The sequence below is a fragment of the Schistocerca piceifrons genome, chromosome 4, assembly GCF_021461385.2.
Source record: "Schistocerca piceifrons isolate TAMUIC-IGC-003096 chromosome 4, iqSchPice1.1, whole genome shotgun sequence".
In the NCBI taxonomy this organism is placed as follows: Eukaryota; Metazoa; Arthropoda; class Insecta; order Orthoptera; family Acrididae; genus Schistocerca; species Schistocerca piceifrons.
This window is the reverse complement of record NC_060141.1, coordinates 525,060,244-525,076,991: the sequence shown is the minus strand read 5'-3', so window position 1 is coordinate 525,076,991 and position 16,748 is coordinate 525,060,244. Positions and strand designations below refer to the sequence as shown.

The 16,748-nt window shown below is 40.1% G+C and overlaps 1 protein-coding gene across 1 annotated transcript in view; it reads left to right on the top strand.

Annotated features, from left to right (window-relative positions):
- The first annotated feature begins 485 nt into the window (after window positions 1-485).
- LOC124795978 overlaps window positions 486-16,748 on the top strand; it is a 258,146-nt gene continuing 241,883 nt past the window's right edge. The window contains exons 1-3 of the mRNA XM_047260060.1: window positions 486-503; window positions 853-2,007; window positions 3,833-3,985. Coding sequence (XP_047116016.1) covers window positions 486-503; window positions 853-2,007; window positions 3,833-3,985 — 1,326 coding nt within the window. The remainder of the gene's footprint in view (window positions 504-852; window positions 2,008-3,832; window positions 3,986-16,748) is intronic.

The following is a 16,748-nucleotide window of genomic DNA, read 5'->3' as shown; positions in this document are numbered from 1 at the left end:
AGGGTCAGTGACACCTCATGCTGTTATCACATTCCTACTGCAATACAAAAATGTTGTAATCAGTCAACAGAAGGGCAGAGTTATCAATGCTTGCTGTCATATTTTTGTTAATATTTCAGTACTGATAAAGTCTTTTATCTTTGGTTATTTGGTGGTACTACTGTATACGGTGTGTGTGGTCTTTCTGCATGTACCATCTTTTGGTTTCCTGGTTGACAAAACACCACCCACTGATTGTTTAAATTTGCATGCACTGTGATCTCTTGTTTCATTTGTACCTTTTGCCTCTCAAGATATCAGCAGTTGTCAAGGATGCTACCCAGTTGCATTTGTGTAAGTCATTTCAAAATTCTCAGTTGCATTGTGAAAAACTCAAATTTAATTGTCCATCTCAGTGTGTTGCAAATAGTGATCTCAGTATGAAATGGGTGTCTCTTTGTGAAATGGGTGAATTGTGACATGCCAGACAAATTATAGGGAGTATAATGTCACTTATTTTGCAAGTGAAACTTTAACTATTTTTTTCTGTTCTGTTGTTATTTTCCAAGCAAGTCTCATACCAGGTTAATCAGTTGCACATAAAATTACCACAACTGTAAGTCAGATTACTGGAGTAAAAAAGAAGAATAGGAGGCAAGAAGCTTAAATCCTGGCTGTATTCTTATACTCAAATTACTAGCAAATCTTGCTTCATACCACCAAGAAAGACACCTCTGTTAACAAATTACAAGTATTTATGTTGGCCTTAACATAGTATAAACTATCTTACTTGTATTACTTTATGTAATGTGAGTAACCACCAGAACACATTAACAGTTTTCCTGTGTTTTTAATGATTGTTATTTGTTTTAGGAAGAACAACATCATAACAGCACAAAGAAAGAGACCTGGTTCAAAGAAGATCTTAGTGGAAGCAAATTGAATACTGGTGAACCAACAGATTGGCTTGAACTAGAGCCTGTCAAACCATGTCCGTACAATGTCATGACAGCTGTTAGGCAAAAACTTTTAGCCCTTAAAGTCTTGGATGCCAAAGTTGAAACAAAAACTGCAAACATTTGTACAGATCGGACATTGGCAGGTGATAAAAGTGGTATTGAAGGGAACAATAAGAGTACTCTAGATCAAAACAAAGAAGTGTGTACTTCAGGCTTCTGGGTGGAAGAGAATGCAATTGTACATACAAATACTGTTGCCCCTGCCACAGAAAATAAGAAAAAAGTGCAGGCAGTACAACTATGTAGTTCAAAGGAGAATTCCTTATCTAATGCAGAAGGAAGATCAGGTAATAGAAAGACAAGTGGATCAGATAAAAGCTATGTCTTTTCTGAAGAAGCTGGTTGGATTGAAAATGAAGAGCCAGAGCAAAAAGGAATTGGATCTTTACACCTCAGTACAGTAAATAAAACCAATATTACACAGCACTCTAGAAACCAGGGTAAGACACGTGAATCCTCAGCCAAATCATCAATAGTAGGTAGTGATAAAGAACACTCACTGACATGTAGCCTTAGAAATAACAGTGAAAGTTTATCATTACCAGATGTGCATCTTGTTAGAAAGCGTAGGAGTTCAGAAAATGAAACAGTTTCTATCCCTTCTAATTCCAAAGAGCCGTATTTATCTGGTGTGAAGGAAAGGGAGAATTCACTGCCAACAAGCAAGGCAGATTGGATAGAAGCATCAGTACATTTGTCATCTCCTCAAACTTCATTTCCCTCTGAAACAAATAATAGGACAAAGAATAATGAAAGTGAAACACATTACAAGAAAAACATAACAGAGACAAAATCAGATCATAGTGCAAAAAACAGCAACAACTCTAAGGAGACAATGTCGAGCATAGACATCTCTGATGGAGGTCATGCAGAAAAGTCATCCATACAGTGCACTGGAACTCCACTTGAAACTGAAACCAAGAAGACAGGGTCTTCTCATTCTGGCAGTTCTGCAAATTGGAGCCGCAACAGACACAAATTTCACAAAGTATTGGAATCAGGAAAAATGGTAATTTCTTGCTCTCATTTAGAAACACTCTTCTGGTATTTGTATTACAGATATTGACATGTGTAATAGTGTACCTTGCTTTACTTGTTTCATCTGATGTTGTTCATGTGATAGTGGAATGGATATTCTTAATGTGTAAATTTCTACATTATAGAATATTATAAGAGCAATTTCTTAGGACTAAGAGACAGTAATTTAGTAAGTATTGGACATTTAATAGAGGAGGCTGTTACATGAATTTTGGCCCAGATGTACATATATATTATTTGATTTTTTTCATCGCAGTGACATTAGTAAAGAAGTGCAAGATTGAAACTTCCTGGCAGATTAAAGTTTTGTGCTGGACTGAGACTAGAACTTTGGACTTTTGCCTTTCGCAGGCATTTGCTCTACCAACTGAGCTACTCAAGCACGACTCACGCTCCGTCCTTACCACTTCAATTCCACCAGTACCTCGTGTCCTACCTTCCAAACTTCACAGAAGCTCTCCTGCATGAGCACTTGCCCGCGAAAGGCAAAGGTCCCGAGTTCGAGTCTTGGTCCGGCACACAGTTTTAATCAGCCAGGAAGTTTCATGTCAGTGCACACTTCGCTGCAGAGTAAATATTTCATTCTGGTCAAGCACAAAATTGCTTTCTACAAATGTATTATTTGATTTTTTCATCACAGTGACATGAGTAAAAAAAGCACAAAATTGCTTTTACTAGTATTTATTTATATCAACATCATAATAGAGCAGTGGAAATATGTGTGTTCTCTTCCCGTAGCTTTTATTTTCCTCACTTCATTCTGGGCAGTTATTGGGGAAACAGCATAGAAGACTGTCTAGAAGAATTCTATTTTCTGTCTGTCGCATCCTCTAAAGACATCATTGAGAAGTGAGGAAGTGTGGTGTGCAGGAATATAATTTCATTAATTTCTTCAAAATTGTCACTTGAGATGTATACAATTTCAGCTATATGTGTCAGTCGTGTCTAAGATATTATTGTGGAAGAGTTTGTCTTCATTGAGTTAATGATCATGAAAACCTACAAATATGTAATGAAATTAAGCAATTCTCCATGTCTATATGGGAAAACCAATGTATTATTCATATATAGCATAGGAAAGAAAGCACTATACATGGACACATACATGTATGAACACTCAGTATTGCATACTTTTGATCACAGTGGAATTAAAATTGTAATATTATAACATTAAACTGTTTCACTAACTAAGAGAAACATTTTAGCGGCCCAAACATACTTTCATTTTACGAGTTTGTGACCTAGTGCACTTTACCACATACCAAACAAATGCAGTTTGTACACACAAAGAACGTGGCTCTTTTACAGAAGTGTTTCACTGCTAAAACTACATAAATGTAGCTAACTTGCACATTTTTTGTATGCATAAATGGGTTAATGTCCAGGGGCAAAATTGCTAGCTTCATTAAATTTCATGTGGCAACTTTTGTTAAACAGTATTTCTATGTTATCACATCAACATGCTGTTTTTGCAGTTTCTGGACTATTATGAATAACAGAAAATGTTGCTTACTGTCCATCTCTGAAACAGTATTTGACATTGAGGGAAACCAACATTGGGAGAACCCCTGCATAGAGCATTTATTAATTAAAAAAAAAGAAATTCAGATCATACGTCGCGGTTTCTAAAATTTATGAAGACGACATTCATCTGTATTCATTAAACTTACATGAGAAACACAAGGTTTCAAATCCATTTTCCCCCCAGCCAATCTGTTCCAGTGTAAGATCTGCTACATGTTCTTTATACAAGCATTTATTCGTAATACTAATCTCAGTCCAACGCATTGTTCCAGATGCCACCAGAAGCTTTGCATTTGCAATTCCAGGCAGAAATAAATCTGCTAGAGTCACTTGAAGAATCTAGGTTACGACTAGCTCAAATAGAGGGGCTACATGCTCTTTCTTTAATACAGCATCAGAACTGTCCTGTAACTACACAACAAAAGGTATATTTTGGGCAGTTTAATTGACATTAAGATAATTTATTGACTATAATGAATACACAATAACGAATAATGAACATACTATAATGAAATTTAGACTTCCACAATTGATACTTGTCATTCTTAACAAAGTGCCTCTTCTGCAGGACATCCTTTCCTAATGCCATTTGCCATCTGTGTGCTTTAATAGTTCAGTTTCTTTTGTTTCTGCATGTAAATTTAATGTCTAATAGCCACAGTTGTCACGTTTTTGTTTGCGTCGGAAAGTAAATCGATTTTGTGACATATTAAAAGTTCCTAGTCAAGGGCAAATTATTTAGTTTCACCTGAGTGCTTCGGTGGATAGGTTTTTGAATATCTGCGTATTACTAGACACAGTTCGTGCGTTTTCGTCAGGGTCTACAGTAGAGTTGCACAGCACGTGCCGATAATCCGTTATCTGCATAGTTTAGTTTTCCACGGCCTTTAGTATGGACAGGGACTGCAATTGTTGTGTGCGGATGCAAGCCGAGCTGGTGACACTTCGCTCTCAGCTTCAGGCTGTGATGGCTTCGGTTACACTGCTTGAGGTTGCAGTGGATGGGCACCACTGTTGTGGGCCGGCCATGGGGATCCAATGGACATCCAGCACGTCAGAGTTCTCCGATTGGTCCTCACCGGTGGCCAACCAAGCCTGCAGACAACTGCGGGTGGTGGCTCACGTCGGTACCAATGATGTGTGTCACTTTGGATCAGAAGAGATTCTCTCTGGTTTTGAGTGGCTAACAGAAGTGGTAAAGGCTGCCAGTCTTGCTTGCAAGATGAAAGCAGAGCTGACCATTTGCAGCATAGTCGACAGGACCGATTGTGGATGTCTGGTACAGAGTCGAGTGGAGGGTCTGAACCAGCAGGCTCAGACGGTTCTGCGAACGTGTAGGCTGCAGATGCCTCGACTTGCACCAAAGGGTGGCTGGGTTTCGGGTTTCGCTGAATAGGTCAGATGTCCACTACATGCAGGAGGTGGCTACATTGGTAGCAGGGGCTGTGTGGCATGGACTGGGTGGCTTTTTAGGTTAGAGGGTCTCGGGAAAACACAAGAAGGGCTTCAGTCACAAAGGGTACAGGCTGAACACAGGAAAAACGTAGATACAGGTACCATTGGTATAACAGTTGTAAATTGTCGTAGCTGTGTTGGGAAAGTACCAGAGCTCCAAGCGCTAATAGAAAGCACTGATGCTTAAATCGTTATAGGCACTGAAAGCTGGCTAAAGCCGGATATAAGCTCAGCCAAAATTTTTGCAATGATCCTAACGGTGTTCCAAAAGGAAAGGCTAAACATGGTTGGCGGTGGCATGTTTGTTGCTGTCGGAAGTAGTTTAACTCGTTGCGAAATTGAAGTAGATACTTCCTGTGAGTCAGTATCAGCAGAGGTCATTGTTGGCAACCAGAATAAAATAATAATTTGATCCTTTTACTGACTTCCCAATTCAGATGATATAGTTGCTGAAAGATTCAAAGAAAACTTGAGCCTGATTTCAAACTCGTACCCAACTCATACGATAATAGTTGGTGGTGACTTTAATTTATGCTGGATATGTTGGCGAAAATAAATGTTTAATTCCGGAGGTACGCATAAAATATCATCTGAAATTGTGCTAAACGCATTCTCTGAAAATTATTTCGAGCAGTTAGTCCATGAACCCACACGAATAGTAAACGGTTGTGAAAACACACTTGACCTCTTAGCAACAAATAATCCTGAGTTAACAACGAGCATCAAAACCGATTCAGGGATTAGTGAACACAGTGTTGTAATAGCGAGTGTGAATATTGTAATCCCCAAATCCTCGAAAAATAAGCGAAAAATATACCTATTCAAAAAAAGCAGATAAAAATTTGCTTGACGCCTTCCTGAAAGACAATCTTCACTCATTCCAAATTAATAATATAAGTGTAGACTAGATGTGGCTTAAATTGAAAGAAATAGTATAGGCAGCAATTGAGAGATTTATACCAAATAAATTAACAAATGACGGAGCTGATCCTCCTTGGTACCCAAAACGGGTTAGAACACTGTTGCAGAAACAGCGAAACAAACCTGCCAAATTTAAACAGACACAAAATCCCCAAGATTGGCGATCTTTTACAGAAGCTCGAAATTTAGCACGAACTTCAATGCGAGATGCCTATAACAATTTCCACAATGAAACTTTGTCTTAAAACCTGGCATAAAATCTAAAGAGATTCTGGTCGTATGTGAAGTATGTTAGCGGCAAGAAACAATCAATGCCTTCTCCGCTCAGTAGCAATGGAGATACTATCGACGACATTGCTGCCAAAGCAGAGTTACTGAACATAGCCTTTCGAAACGCCTCCACAAAATAAGACGAAGTAAATATTCCAGAATTCAAATCAAGAACAGCTGCCAACATGAGTAGCGTAGAAGTAAATATCCTCGGAGTAGTGAAGCAATTTAAATCACTTAATAAAAGCAAGTCTTCTGGTCCAGACTGTATACCAATTAGGTTACTTTCTGAGTATGCTGATGCATTATCTCCATACTTAACAATCATATACAACCATTTGCTCGACGAAAGATCCATACCCAAAGATGAAAGTTGCACAGGTCATACCAGTATTCAAGAAAGGTAGTAGGAGTAATCCACTAAATTACAGGCCCATACTTTTAACGTCAATATGCAGTAGGGTTTTAGAACATATATTGTGCTCAAACAATATGAATTACCGCGAAGAAACGAATTTATTGACACACAGTCAACATGGGCTTAGAAAACATCGTTCCTGTGAAACACAACTAGCTCTTTATTCACATGAAGTGAAGTGGTGAGTGCCATTGACAAGAGATTTCAGATCGATTCCATATTTCTGGGTTTCCAGAAGGCTTTTGACACTGTACCACATAAGCTTCTCGTAGTGAAATTGCCTGCTTGAATATCATCTCAGTTATGTGACTGGATTTGTGATTTCCTGTCAGAGAGGTCACAGGTCATAGTGATTGACGGAAAATCATTGAGTAAAACAGAAGTTATTTCTGGCGTTCCCCAAGGCAGTGTTATAGGCCCTTTGCTGTTCCTTATCTATATTAATGATTTTGGAGACAATCTGAGCAGCCGCCTTCGGTTGTTTGCTGATGATGCTGTCGTTTATCGACTAATAAAGTCATCAGAAGATCAAAACAAACTGCAAAACGATTTAGGAAAGATATTTGAATGGTGCGAAAAGTGGCAGTTGACCCTAAATAACGAAAAGTGTGAGGTCATCCACATGAGTGCTAAAAGGAACTCTAAACTTCGGTTACACAATAAACCAGTCTAATCTAAAAGCCATAAATTCAACTAAATACTTAGGTATTACAATTACGAACAACTTAGATTGGAAGGAACACATAGAAAATGTTGTGGGGAAGGCTAGCCAAAGACTGCGTTTTATTGACAGGACACTTAGAAAATGTAACAGGTCTACTAAGGAGACTGCCTACACTACACTTGTCCGTCCGCTTTTAGAATAGTGCTGCACGGTGTGGGATCCTTACCAGATAGGACTGATGGAGTACATCAAAAAAGTCCAAAGAAAGGCAGCATGTTTTCTATTATCGCGAAATATGGGAGAGAGTGTCACAGAAATGATACAGGATTTGGGCTGGACATCATTAAAAGAAAGGCGTTTTCATTGCGATGAAATCTCACGAAACTCCAATCACCAACTTCCTCCTCCAAATACGAAAATATTTTTTTGACACTGACCTACATAGAGAGGAATGATCACCTGGAAATCAGAGCTCGTACGGAAATATATAGGTGTTCATTCTTTCTGCGCGCTAGATGAGATTCGAATAATAGAGAATTGTGAAGGTGGTTCGATGAACCCTCTGCCAGGCACTTAAATGTGATTTGCAGAGTATCCATGTAGATGTAGATGAATTTTGATGTCAGAGCTATGGTAATGGATGTTCATTACTTACCTACATCACTCCCTCCTACTTGCATTTCCTCATTGCTTCATTTCGTGGTAACATAATTTCCAATGACTTATATCAGTTTGAAATTAACAATGTTTTGAAAAGGATAGATTGTTATTCACCATAAAGATGACACGTTGAATTGGAGACAATCACAACGAAAAGACTGTTACACATTTAGGTTTCAACCAATGCCGCAGTCAGAAAAGAAAACACACGCATTCACACAAGCAAGCACACATCATGCACTAATGACCGCTATTTCCAGCCAGAATGCAAAGTCATGTTGAACAATAGCAGCAATTGGAAGGGGTAGGTGGAAGGTTTGCATAGTACCGTTGGGGGGAGGGGGGGGGGGGTCACTGTCCGGCAGCGGGCAGAGCATGCAGGATGCAAGGCAAGGCTGCCGGGCATAATGTGGCAGGGGGGGTGGGGATGGAAAAGGCGAGAGGGAGAGAAGGGAAAAAAGACTGGTGGGTGTGTGGGCAGATAGTGGCACACACTGAGTATTTGGGATTTTAATTGTGTGGGAGGGGTGGCTGTAGGACAAAGGGGACAGAAACTGTTGGGTGGAGGATGTGGAAACAGTAGGTTACTATAGTTTGAGGCCAGGATAATTTCGGGAGTGGAGTGTATGGTGGAAGCATAAAAGCTGGTGGTTGACGGGGGGATCCACATGGCCCAGCTTATGAAGCAGTGATTCAAATAAAGTATGTTGTGTTCAGCTGAATGTTGTGGCACAGGGTGATCCACTTTGCTCTTGGCTATAGCTTGACAGTGGCTGTTCATCCCAGGGACAGCCAGTAGGTAGTCACACCAAAATAAAAAGTTGTGCAGTGATTGTAGCAGAGCTGGTCTATGACAGGGCTGCTTTCCCAGGTGGCTCATTGTCTGATGGGGTAGGATAAGCCTGTGACAAGACTGGAGTAAGAAGTGCTGGGGGGGGGGGGGGGGGGGGGGAGATTGGTGGTCAGGTCTTGAACCTGGGTTGTCCACAGGGATATGATCCTTGTGACAGGCAGTTGGGATTGGGAGTGACGTAGAAACAGACTACGATGTTGTGAAGGTTAGGTGGGAGAAGGAATACTTCTTTAGGAGGACTGGTGAAGGACCTTGGGTCAGACGTCCCTCCTTAAAGGGCATTATGATAGATAATTAAAGCCCTGATGAAGGATGTGATTCAGTTGTTCAAATCCTGAATGTTATTTGACGATTGGGGGGGGGGGGGGGTGCTCTTTTGTAGTTGGCTCTTGGGGGTGGTGGGAGGATTGGGGGTGAGTGGGGGTGTGGCATTGTCTCCACCTATAAATTCTGCCAGAGTGATCCCATCCCATAAGTCCAACATAACCTCCAGTCCCTGCTTAAAGCCTTTGGCTTCCCAGAAGTGCGTTAGTTACTGTAGCTGATATTGTAACTAACATACTGTTTACATCTTGTTTTCTTCATTTATCATAAATTAACTCTGTTTTGAAATTTGTTAACAACAAAATTAACCTCAAAAAGTTATAGGAAACTAGTAATTTTTGCCACAGGTTTTCCTGTTTTAATAGAAATCTTGTTTTTCGTATTTGTTTCAGTTCTTAAAGGGAATTAATAATTTTTTAGCTAAGCAGGTTAAAAGATAGTCTGCAGGCTTAATTTAAAGTTATTTGTTCACTGCGCTGTAATTCAATGAACCAGCCAAAACGCAGCCCAACTGTGAATGCTGTTCTCAAACAGAGGATGTGTTGGTTGATGTTCATTAACAGCTGGAAATTGCCCTGAGGACTATGAAACATTTGGAAACTGCTGCAAATTGGGGTGTTGGAAGAGCTTCCTAGAGTCATGTTCATATGGTACCATTACCAAAGATACCACAAGTACTGTTCTCTCCTCTGGATCCTGTCTCCTCTGCAGGATATGCTGGATCTGTCATTATTCATCCACATTACTGCGAGGGGCATGTCAGTGGTTAATCTAGGTGTTGTGTACAGTGTAGATGGGGTGGGGGGCAGGGAAGACCTGGGGTGTTATACTGACCCCCTAACCAACAAGTTCAAGGTGCTGTCTTTCATTGAACCGAAACGGAGTCAGTGGTATTCATTTCTTCTGTTTTGGCAAAACTTGTTTTGTCCTGCATCAAGGGGAGGCAAACATGAAAGGGTGGGGTCCATTAACCATTGGCATTTGAAACATACGACGACAAATTGTACCCCTTAGGGAAATAGCAGCAAGGGGCAGGAAAGAGCACCAGGTGCACTGTGTGTGTACCTGGGTGCCCCAATCAACATGCTGAAGATTCTGTTCCGGCAGCCATTGAGGGAACAGGTTGAACCAACTGCAAATTGTGATTAACGTTTGAACAAATGATGCCTGTCATCTGGGTTCCCAAATGACTGGCAGAGAAAGATGAGAAGACCATCTGTGCACACAGAGTTTCAGCGAAGCTCACAATTTGCAGCATTGTCCCCGGAGCTGATTGTGGCCCCATGGCCCCCTTGTTCTAGTCAAGTGGAAGGACTGAACCAGATACTTTGAATGTTGTGTCACAAGCTGGGTTGCAACATCCTGGACTTGCGCCATAGGTTTGAGAACTGTAGGGTCCCCCTAAATGGGTCAGATGTGCTCTACGCAGTGGAGGCTACTACCCAAGTAGCTGACAGTGTGTGGGGCGCACACTAGGGTTTCTTAGCTTAGGAGACTTTCTATCCAGTCCAGATAACTGCTGCTGTAAGTGACCCAGAAAGGTTCAGAAAACTTTGAAACCTGAAATTAATAGCAGTAGGATTTTTGGGAAAAGTTTAGGTGTATATTGAAAGAATAGGCTGAAGGAAAATGGAGGTGGTGTACTTGTCACAGTAGATAAGAAACTCAGAGCCACTGATATAGAAATTGAAGCTGTGTGTGAGATTTTATGGGCAAACCTCAGTACCAGGAGTGCGCATGAAATGGTAATTAGGTCCTTCTGTCGCCCACCAGACTTGTCTTCTGATGTAATAGAGAACTTTAGAGAAAACCTCAGTTTTCTTGTATGTAAGTTCCCCAATCATACTGTAATCATCAGTCGAGACTTTAGTCATCCAACAATCAACTGGGAAAATTACAGTTTTACTAGAGTGGGCGTGATGAGACATCCTGTGAAACTTCACTAAATGCCTTCTCTGAAAACTACCTAGAACAAATGGTTAGAAATCCCACTCATGATGGAAATACATTGAATCTAATGTCAGCAAATAGACATGCCCTCTTTGAGGAAATCCACATTGAAACTGGTGTCAGTCACAGTGATACAGTTGTGGCAACAATGATTACTAGAATACTGAGTGCAACTAAAAGAAGTAGAAAGGTATATATGATAGTAAGTAGTGTCATATCTCAATGAGAAAATCGAAACTTTCAGCACCGGACAGGAACATGTAGAGGAACTATGGCTCAAGTTTAAAAGAATAGTTGACCATGCAGGTGGATAGATATGCACCCTGTAGAACAGTTCGTAATGAAATGAACCATTTTTGGTATACAGTCATCGTAAAGAAACTTTCAAAGAAACAGAGACTACTGCATAACAGGTGTAAAACAAAGCATATGACTATAGATACTGGATGAAAAGTGTTTGGCTGTCAAGTGAGCAATGTGTGAAGCCTTCAATGACAGCCATAGCAGAATATTGTCAAATGATCTTTTGCAGAACCCGAAGAAATGCTGGTCCTATTTAAAGGCTGATGACGACAATACGAATAAAACAGGAACTGAAACTGAGGATAGCAAAACAAAAACTAAAAAGCTTAACTCTGTTTGTTTTCAGATGTTCCTTACAAAGTAGAACCAAGGGAATTGCCACAATTCAATCATCGTGTCATTGGAAAGATGAGTGAAATAAGTGTTAGTGTCAGTGGTGTTGAGAAATGCCAGAAATCATTAAAATTGAACAAAGCTCCAGGACCCAATGGAATGTCTGTCAGATCCTATACGGAATTTGCAATGGAGTCAGCCTTTCTTCTAACTGTAAGGTATCATAGATTTCTCGAACAAAAAACCACGCCCAGTAGTTGGAAGAAAGCTTAGGTCCGTGTCCAGCAGTTTGAAGAAAGCGTAGGTTCCACCTGTGTACGAGGAGGTTAGTAGAAGTGATCCACAAAACTACTTCCCAATATCTTAGAACATATTCTGAGTTCAAACATAATGGGGTATCTCAGACAGAATGACTTCTTCTGTGGCACTCAGCATGGGTCCAAAAAACAACGATCATGCAAGACCCAGGTCTCACATTTCTCACGTGACGTAATGAAACCTTTGAATCAAGGCAGTAAGGTAGATGCTGTATTTCTTGATTTCCAAAATCATTTGACTAAATACCACATCCAAGTTGTCAAAAGTACCATCATATGGTGCATCAATCAAAATTTGTGGCTGAATTGAGGATCTTTAGGTAGCATGTTATCTTGGATGGAGAGTCAACATCAGATGTAGAACAACTTCAGTTGGGCCCCAGGGAAGTGTGATGAGACCATTGCAGTCCATGTTGCATATTAATGACCTTGCAGGCAATATTAATAGCATCCTCATACTTTTTGCTGATGATACAGTTATCTGTAATCAAGTACTGTGTGATAGAAGCTGCATAAATATTCAGTCAGATCTGGATAAGATTTCAAAATGGTGCAGAGATTGGTAACTTGCTTTAAATGTTCAGAAATGTAAAACTGTGCACTTCACAAAATGAAAAGAAACAGAGTTTGCTATGAATATAATATCAGCGAAGCACTGTTGGAATTGGCCAGCTCGTACAAATACCTGAATGCAATATTTTGTAGGAATATGAAATGGAATGAAATGATCGTATAGGCTTATTTGTGGGTGAAGCACATGGCAGATTTGAGTTTATTGGTGGAATACTGGGAAAATGTAATCATCAGAGACCGGATTATATGCATTTGCATGTTGCTTATGCATTTGCATATTAGTCTCCTTTTTCACTGGTTATTGCATATTTTAACTAAAAACTAGTGACAATGCATATTTTTGCTCTATGTTTACAATATTTTAAAAATTTAGATGGGCTGTCTCCAGCTCGATCTAGTTTTGATGTCCCACAGATTGACTGCATCCTAGAACTGTGTGCAATCGCTAAGCGAGGGGCCACGGCCTAGCAAAATCATTATAGAAGAGAAGCAGGAACAGGCAGACAGAGTCAATGCTCCTGCGCCAGCAGCCCCATTAATCCCCTCTGCTGTCATATCGTACATGTTGGCAACAATTAAATTAAAATATGCAATCTTTTAGTTGCACGTTCATTGTTTCAGTTTAGCTTTCTGTTTACTTGTAAACAGTTGAATGTGTTTACGTGTATTGTGTAATGTGTTATGTGCCATGCCGCCTGAAAAATGAAATGTTATTTCGTGGATAACTGGTCATCCTGGAACATTTTTGTATGACAGAATTGTTTTATATTATCGAGTTGCCGAGAAAAATGTTTCGTGCAAAATTGAGAAAAAAAGAAAAGAAAAGAAAAGTTTCAAATAGACCAGCATGTCAAGACAAGTCTTCATACCACAGGAATGCAGAAGAAAGGACCACGACACCAACTTCTGACAGTGGCAAGTTGCAGTAGCAGAGATTTCCTCAAAAGTTACCTAAAAAGTCAGTTTAACATGGATCTATGTGAAGCATTCATTGCAAGCAATATTCCTCTTCACAAACTTACAAACCCTATCCCTAGAGGCTTCCTGCGCAATTATTGCTTAAATCAAAATATACCAGATGAATCAACATTGCTTAGTTTACGTAAATGTTTTGGAAGAAATGCGCAATGAACTCCAGGGCAGCATTATCTGGATTTCAGTTGACGGAACTACAGACACTTGTGGCCATTACATTGCAAATTTAATTTTTGGTTCTTTAAAAGAAGAGTCTTCTTTGCTGAAGAAGTACGTTCCATATTTGTGAATGTAAATAAACTGATTTCATCCTCAAAGAAGGTGTTTCTAAAGGCTCCTACTCACATCAAGAGCTACAGAGAACCAGTGGTAACTCATTGGGGTACATGGGTCGAAGCTGTGTTGTTTTACAATGAACATTTCAAGGCCATTAGAGGGGTAGTAAATGACTTTGATACTGCAGAGGTTTGCCAGTGCAAGGAAACTTTTAATGATTCCAGTATTAAAGAAAGACATTGCTGTGATTAGCACTCATTTTTCCCATATGCCTGCAAGTATTAAAAAGCTTGGAACTCAAGGTTTGGTGTTGAATGAATCTATTCAGTTAATGAATGAAATTATTTTAGTGAACTCCTCATTCTCAGAGGTATTCCCAAGAAAACTTAAATAAAGTTTGAAAACATTGTAAACAATAACCCAAGCTTTTGAACCCTTGTGCTAAATTGATAGTTTCATTAATAGGACGGGTGAACTTTTACCAGAAACAATAAGTGCCAACATAGCATCCAAATGCAAATACTGCCCAGTTACCTCAGTTGATACAGAATGGTCCTTTTCTGCTTATAAAAATGTTTTGAATGATCGAAGACACGATCTTACTACCGAACATTTGGAACAGTACTTGGTCATTTGCTTATAATAGTAGAAAAATGTAAAATAAATTGTAAATGATGCTTTGGTCCTAAAGCATTAATTAAAAGTTAATGCTGTCCAAAAAATTCATGATTGTATGTTGTTTTTTAAATAAAATATTAGAGTTTTTGAGCATGACCCTCTGCGTGCGATATATCTTGAAGTTGGACCTGTACATACCGATTGTTTTGCTGCGAATCACTCGCATCGCATCTGCTTGTTACCGACAACAATAGCAAAGAAGGAACAATTATTGAAACATGGTCTGTGTCCCCATTTTGCAAATTTTTAGAAAATAATCCCAGAAAGGCTCCCTTCCTAATCTCTATCAGAAAGTATTCAGAAAATGATATCAGTGTTCTAAATGTACCGATTTTTCGCTTGGCGGGTGCTCTTTCTTGTAACTGATGTGCTCTGGTTTGACTTTGAGATATAATGCATGCAGTAACTACCTTGTTTTTTTATTATTTGATCTTGTATATTTCAACACTTTTTATGCATTTTAAAGCATTTGCAAGCTTATTTTAAGGTTTTTATGGTGCATATAATCCATCTCTAGTAATCATCCGACTCATTCTAGAATATTGCTCAAGTGTGGTGGCCCCTTAGCAAATAGGACTAGCAGGGTCTATTGAACACATAGAAAGGAAGCCAGCACAAATGGTTACAGCTTTCTTGACCCATGGGAGTGTGTCACAGAGATGCTGAAGAAAATGAACTGGCAGACTCTTGAAGATACACGTAAACTATCCTGAGACAGGCTATTTACAAATTTCCGAGAGCTGGCTATAGGACCGAGCGAGGTGGCGCAGTTGTTAGACTCTGGACTCGCATTCGAGAGGACGACGGTTCAATCCCGCGTCTGGCCATCCTGATTTAGGTTTTCCGTGATTTCCCTAAATCGCTCCAGGCAAATGCCAGGATGGTTCCTTTCAAAGGGCACGGCCGACTTCCTTCCCCATCCTTCCCTAATCGATGAGACCGATGACCTCGCTGTCTGGTCTCCTTCCCCAAACAACGCAACCCAACTGGCTATAGGAATATACTACAACACCCTACATGTCACACTCGTAGAGATCGTGAGAACAAGATCACTTTAATTGCAGCTGGCTCAGAGTCGTTTAGACTATCATTCGTCCTGCACTCCATACACGAAAGGAATGGGAAAAAAACTAATAACTTTTACAACAGACCTACTTTTCACCATTCACTTCACAGTTGTTTGCTGATTATACATGTAGATATACAGGGTGTCTGAAAAGTCTTTCCCTGATTACATAAATTGATAACTCAGGCTAGAACTAAGATACAAATATGAATCTGGTGTCTAATTGTGTACAAACTATCAAAGTTTTTTCCACACATCACTACTCCACTGACGAAAAACATCGCTTCATCGGAAAAGACAATTCCTCTGAGATAACCATCATCGTCCTCAGTATTTGATAGCATTTCGACCGCAAAGTCATATCGACGTGTACTGTCATTGGGCAACAAGGCCTGAATGATTTGCACTTTGTACGCACGAAACAATAAACGTTTGTGTAAAATGTCATGGAGAGAGCTTTCTGGCATCTGTAATTTACATGAGGCCCTGCGCACCGATTTTTTCGGACTTTGCAGAAAAGACTGCCTTACAGCTTCCACCCTGTCTGCTGAGGTTCTTGGTCGACCAGACCTCGGAAGGTCAGCAACCGATCCTGTGTTCTTGAACTTCTCATACCAGGCTTTAATGCTCTTGACATCAGGTGGATTCCTTCCAAATGTTGTTTGGAAGTGTCTCTGCACTGTGGTTGGTGATTGTGTATCATGGTACCATGTGGTTGGTGATCCTGTGTCATGGTACCACAGGATACACTGTGCCTTCCCCTGATTGGTTAACATGGCTTCTTGGGCACTGAACCTCATCCACTACTTACGTACTGCGAACCTAAAACAGAAAAAAAAAACTTTGATAGTTGTAAACAATTCGACACAAGTTTCATATTTGTATCTTACTTCTAGCCTGAGTTATCAATTTATGTAATCAGGGAAAATCTTTTCGGACACCCTGTAGAACCTCTCCCCTGAAGCCATTTCCCTCCTCACCCTGCATGCCCACCTTCTACATGCACCCCAAAATGCACAAACTCAACTGTCCTGGGTGCCCCAGGGTAGCTGGTTATTGTGCCCCCAATGAAAAAATTACAGCCACCATTGACCAATCCCTCCAACCAGTTGCCCGAAATCTAGCCTCCCACGTCAAAGAGACCAACCACTT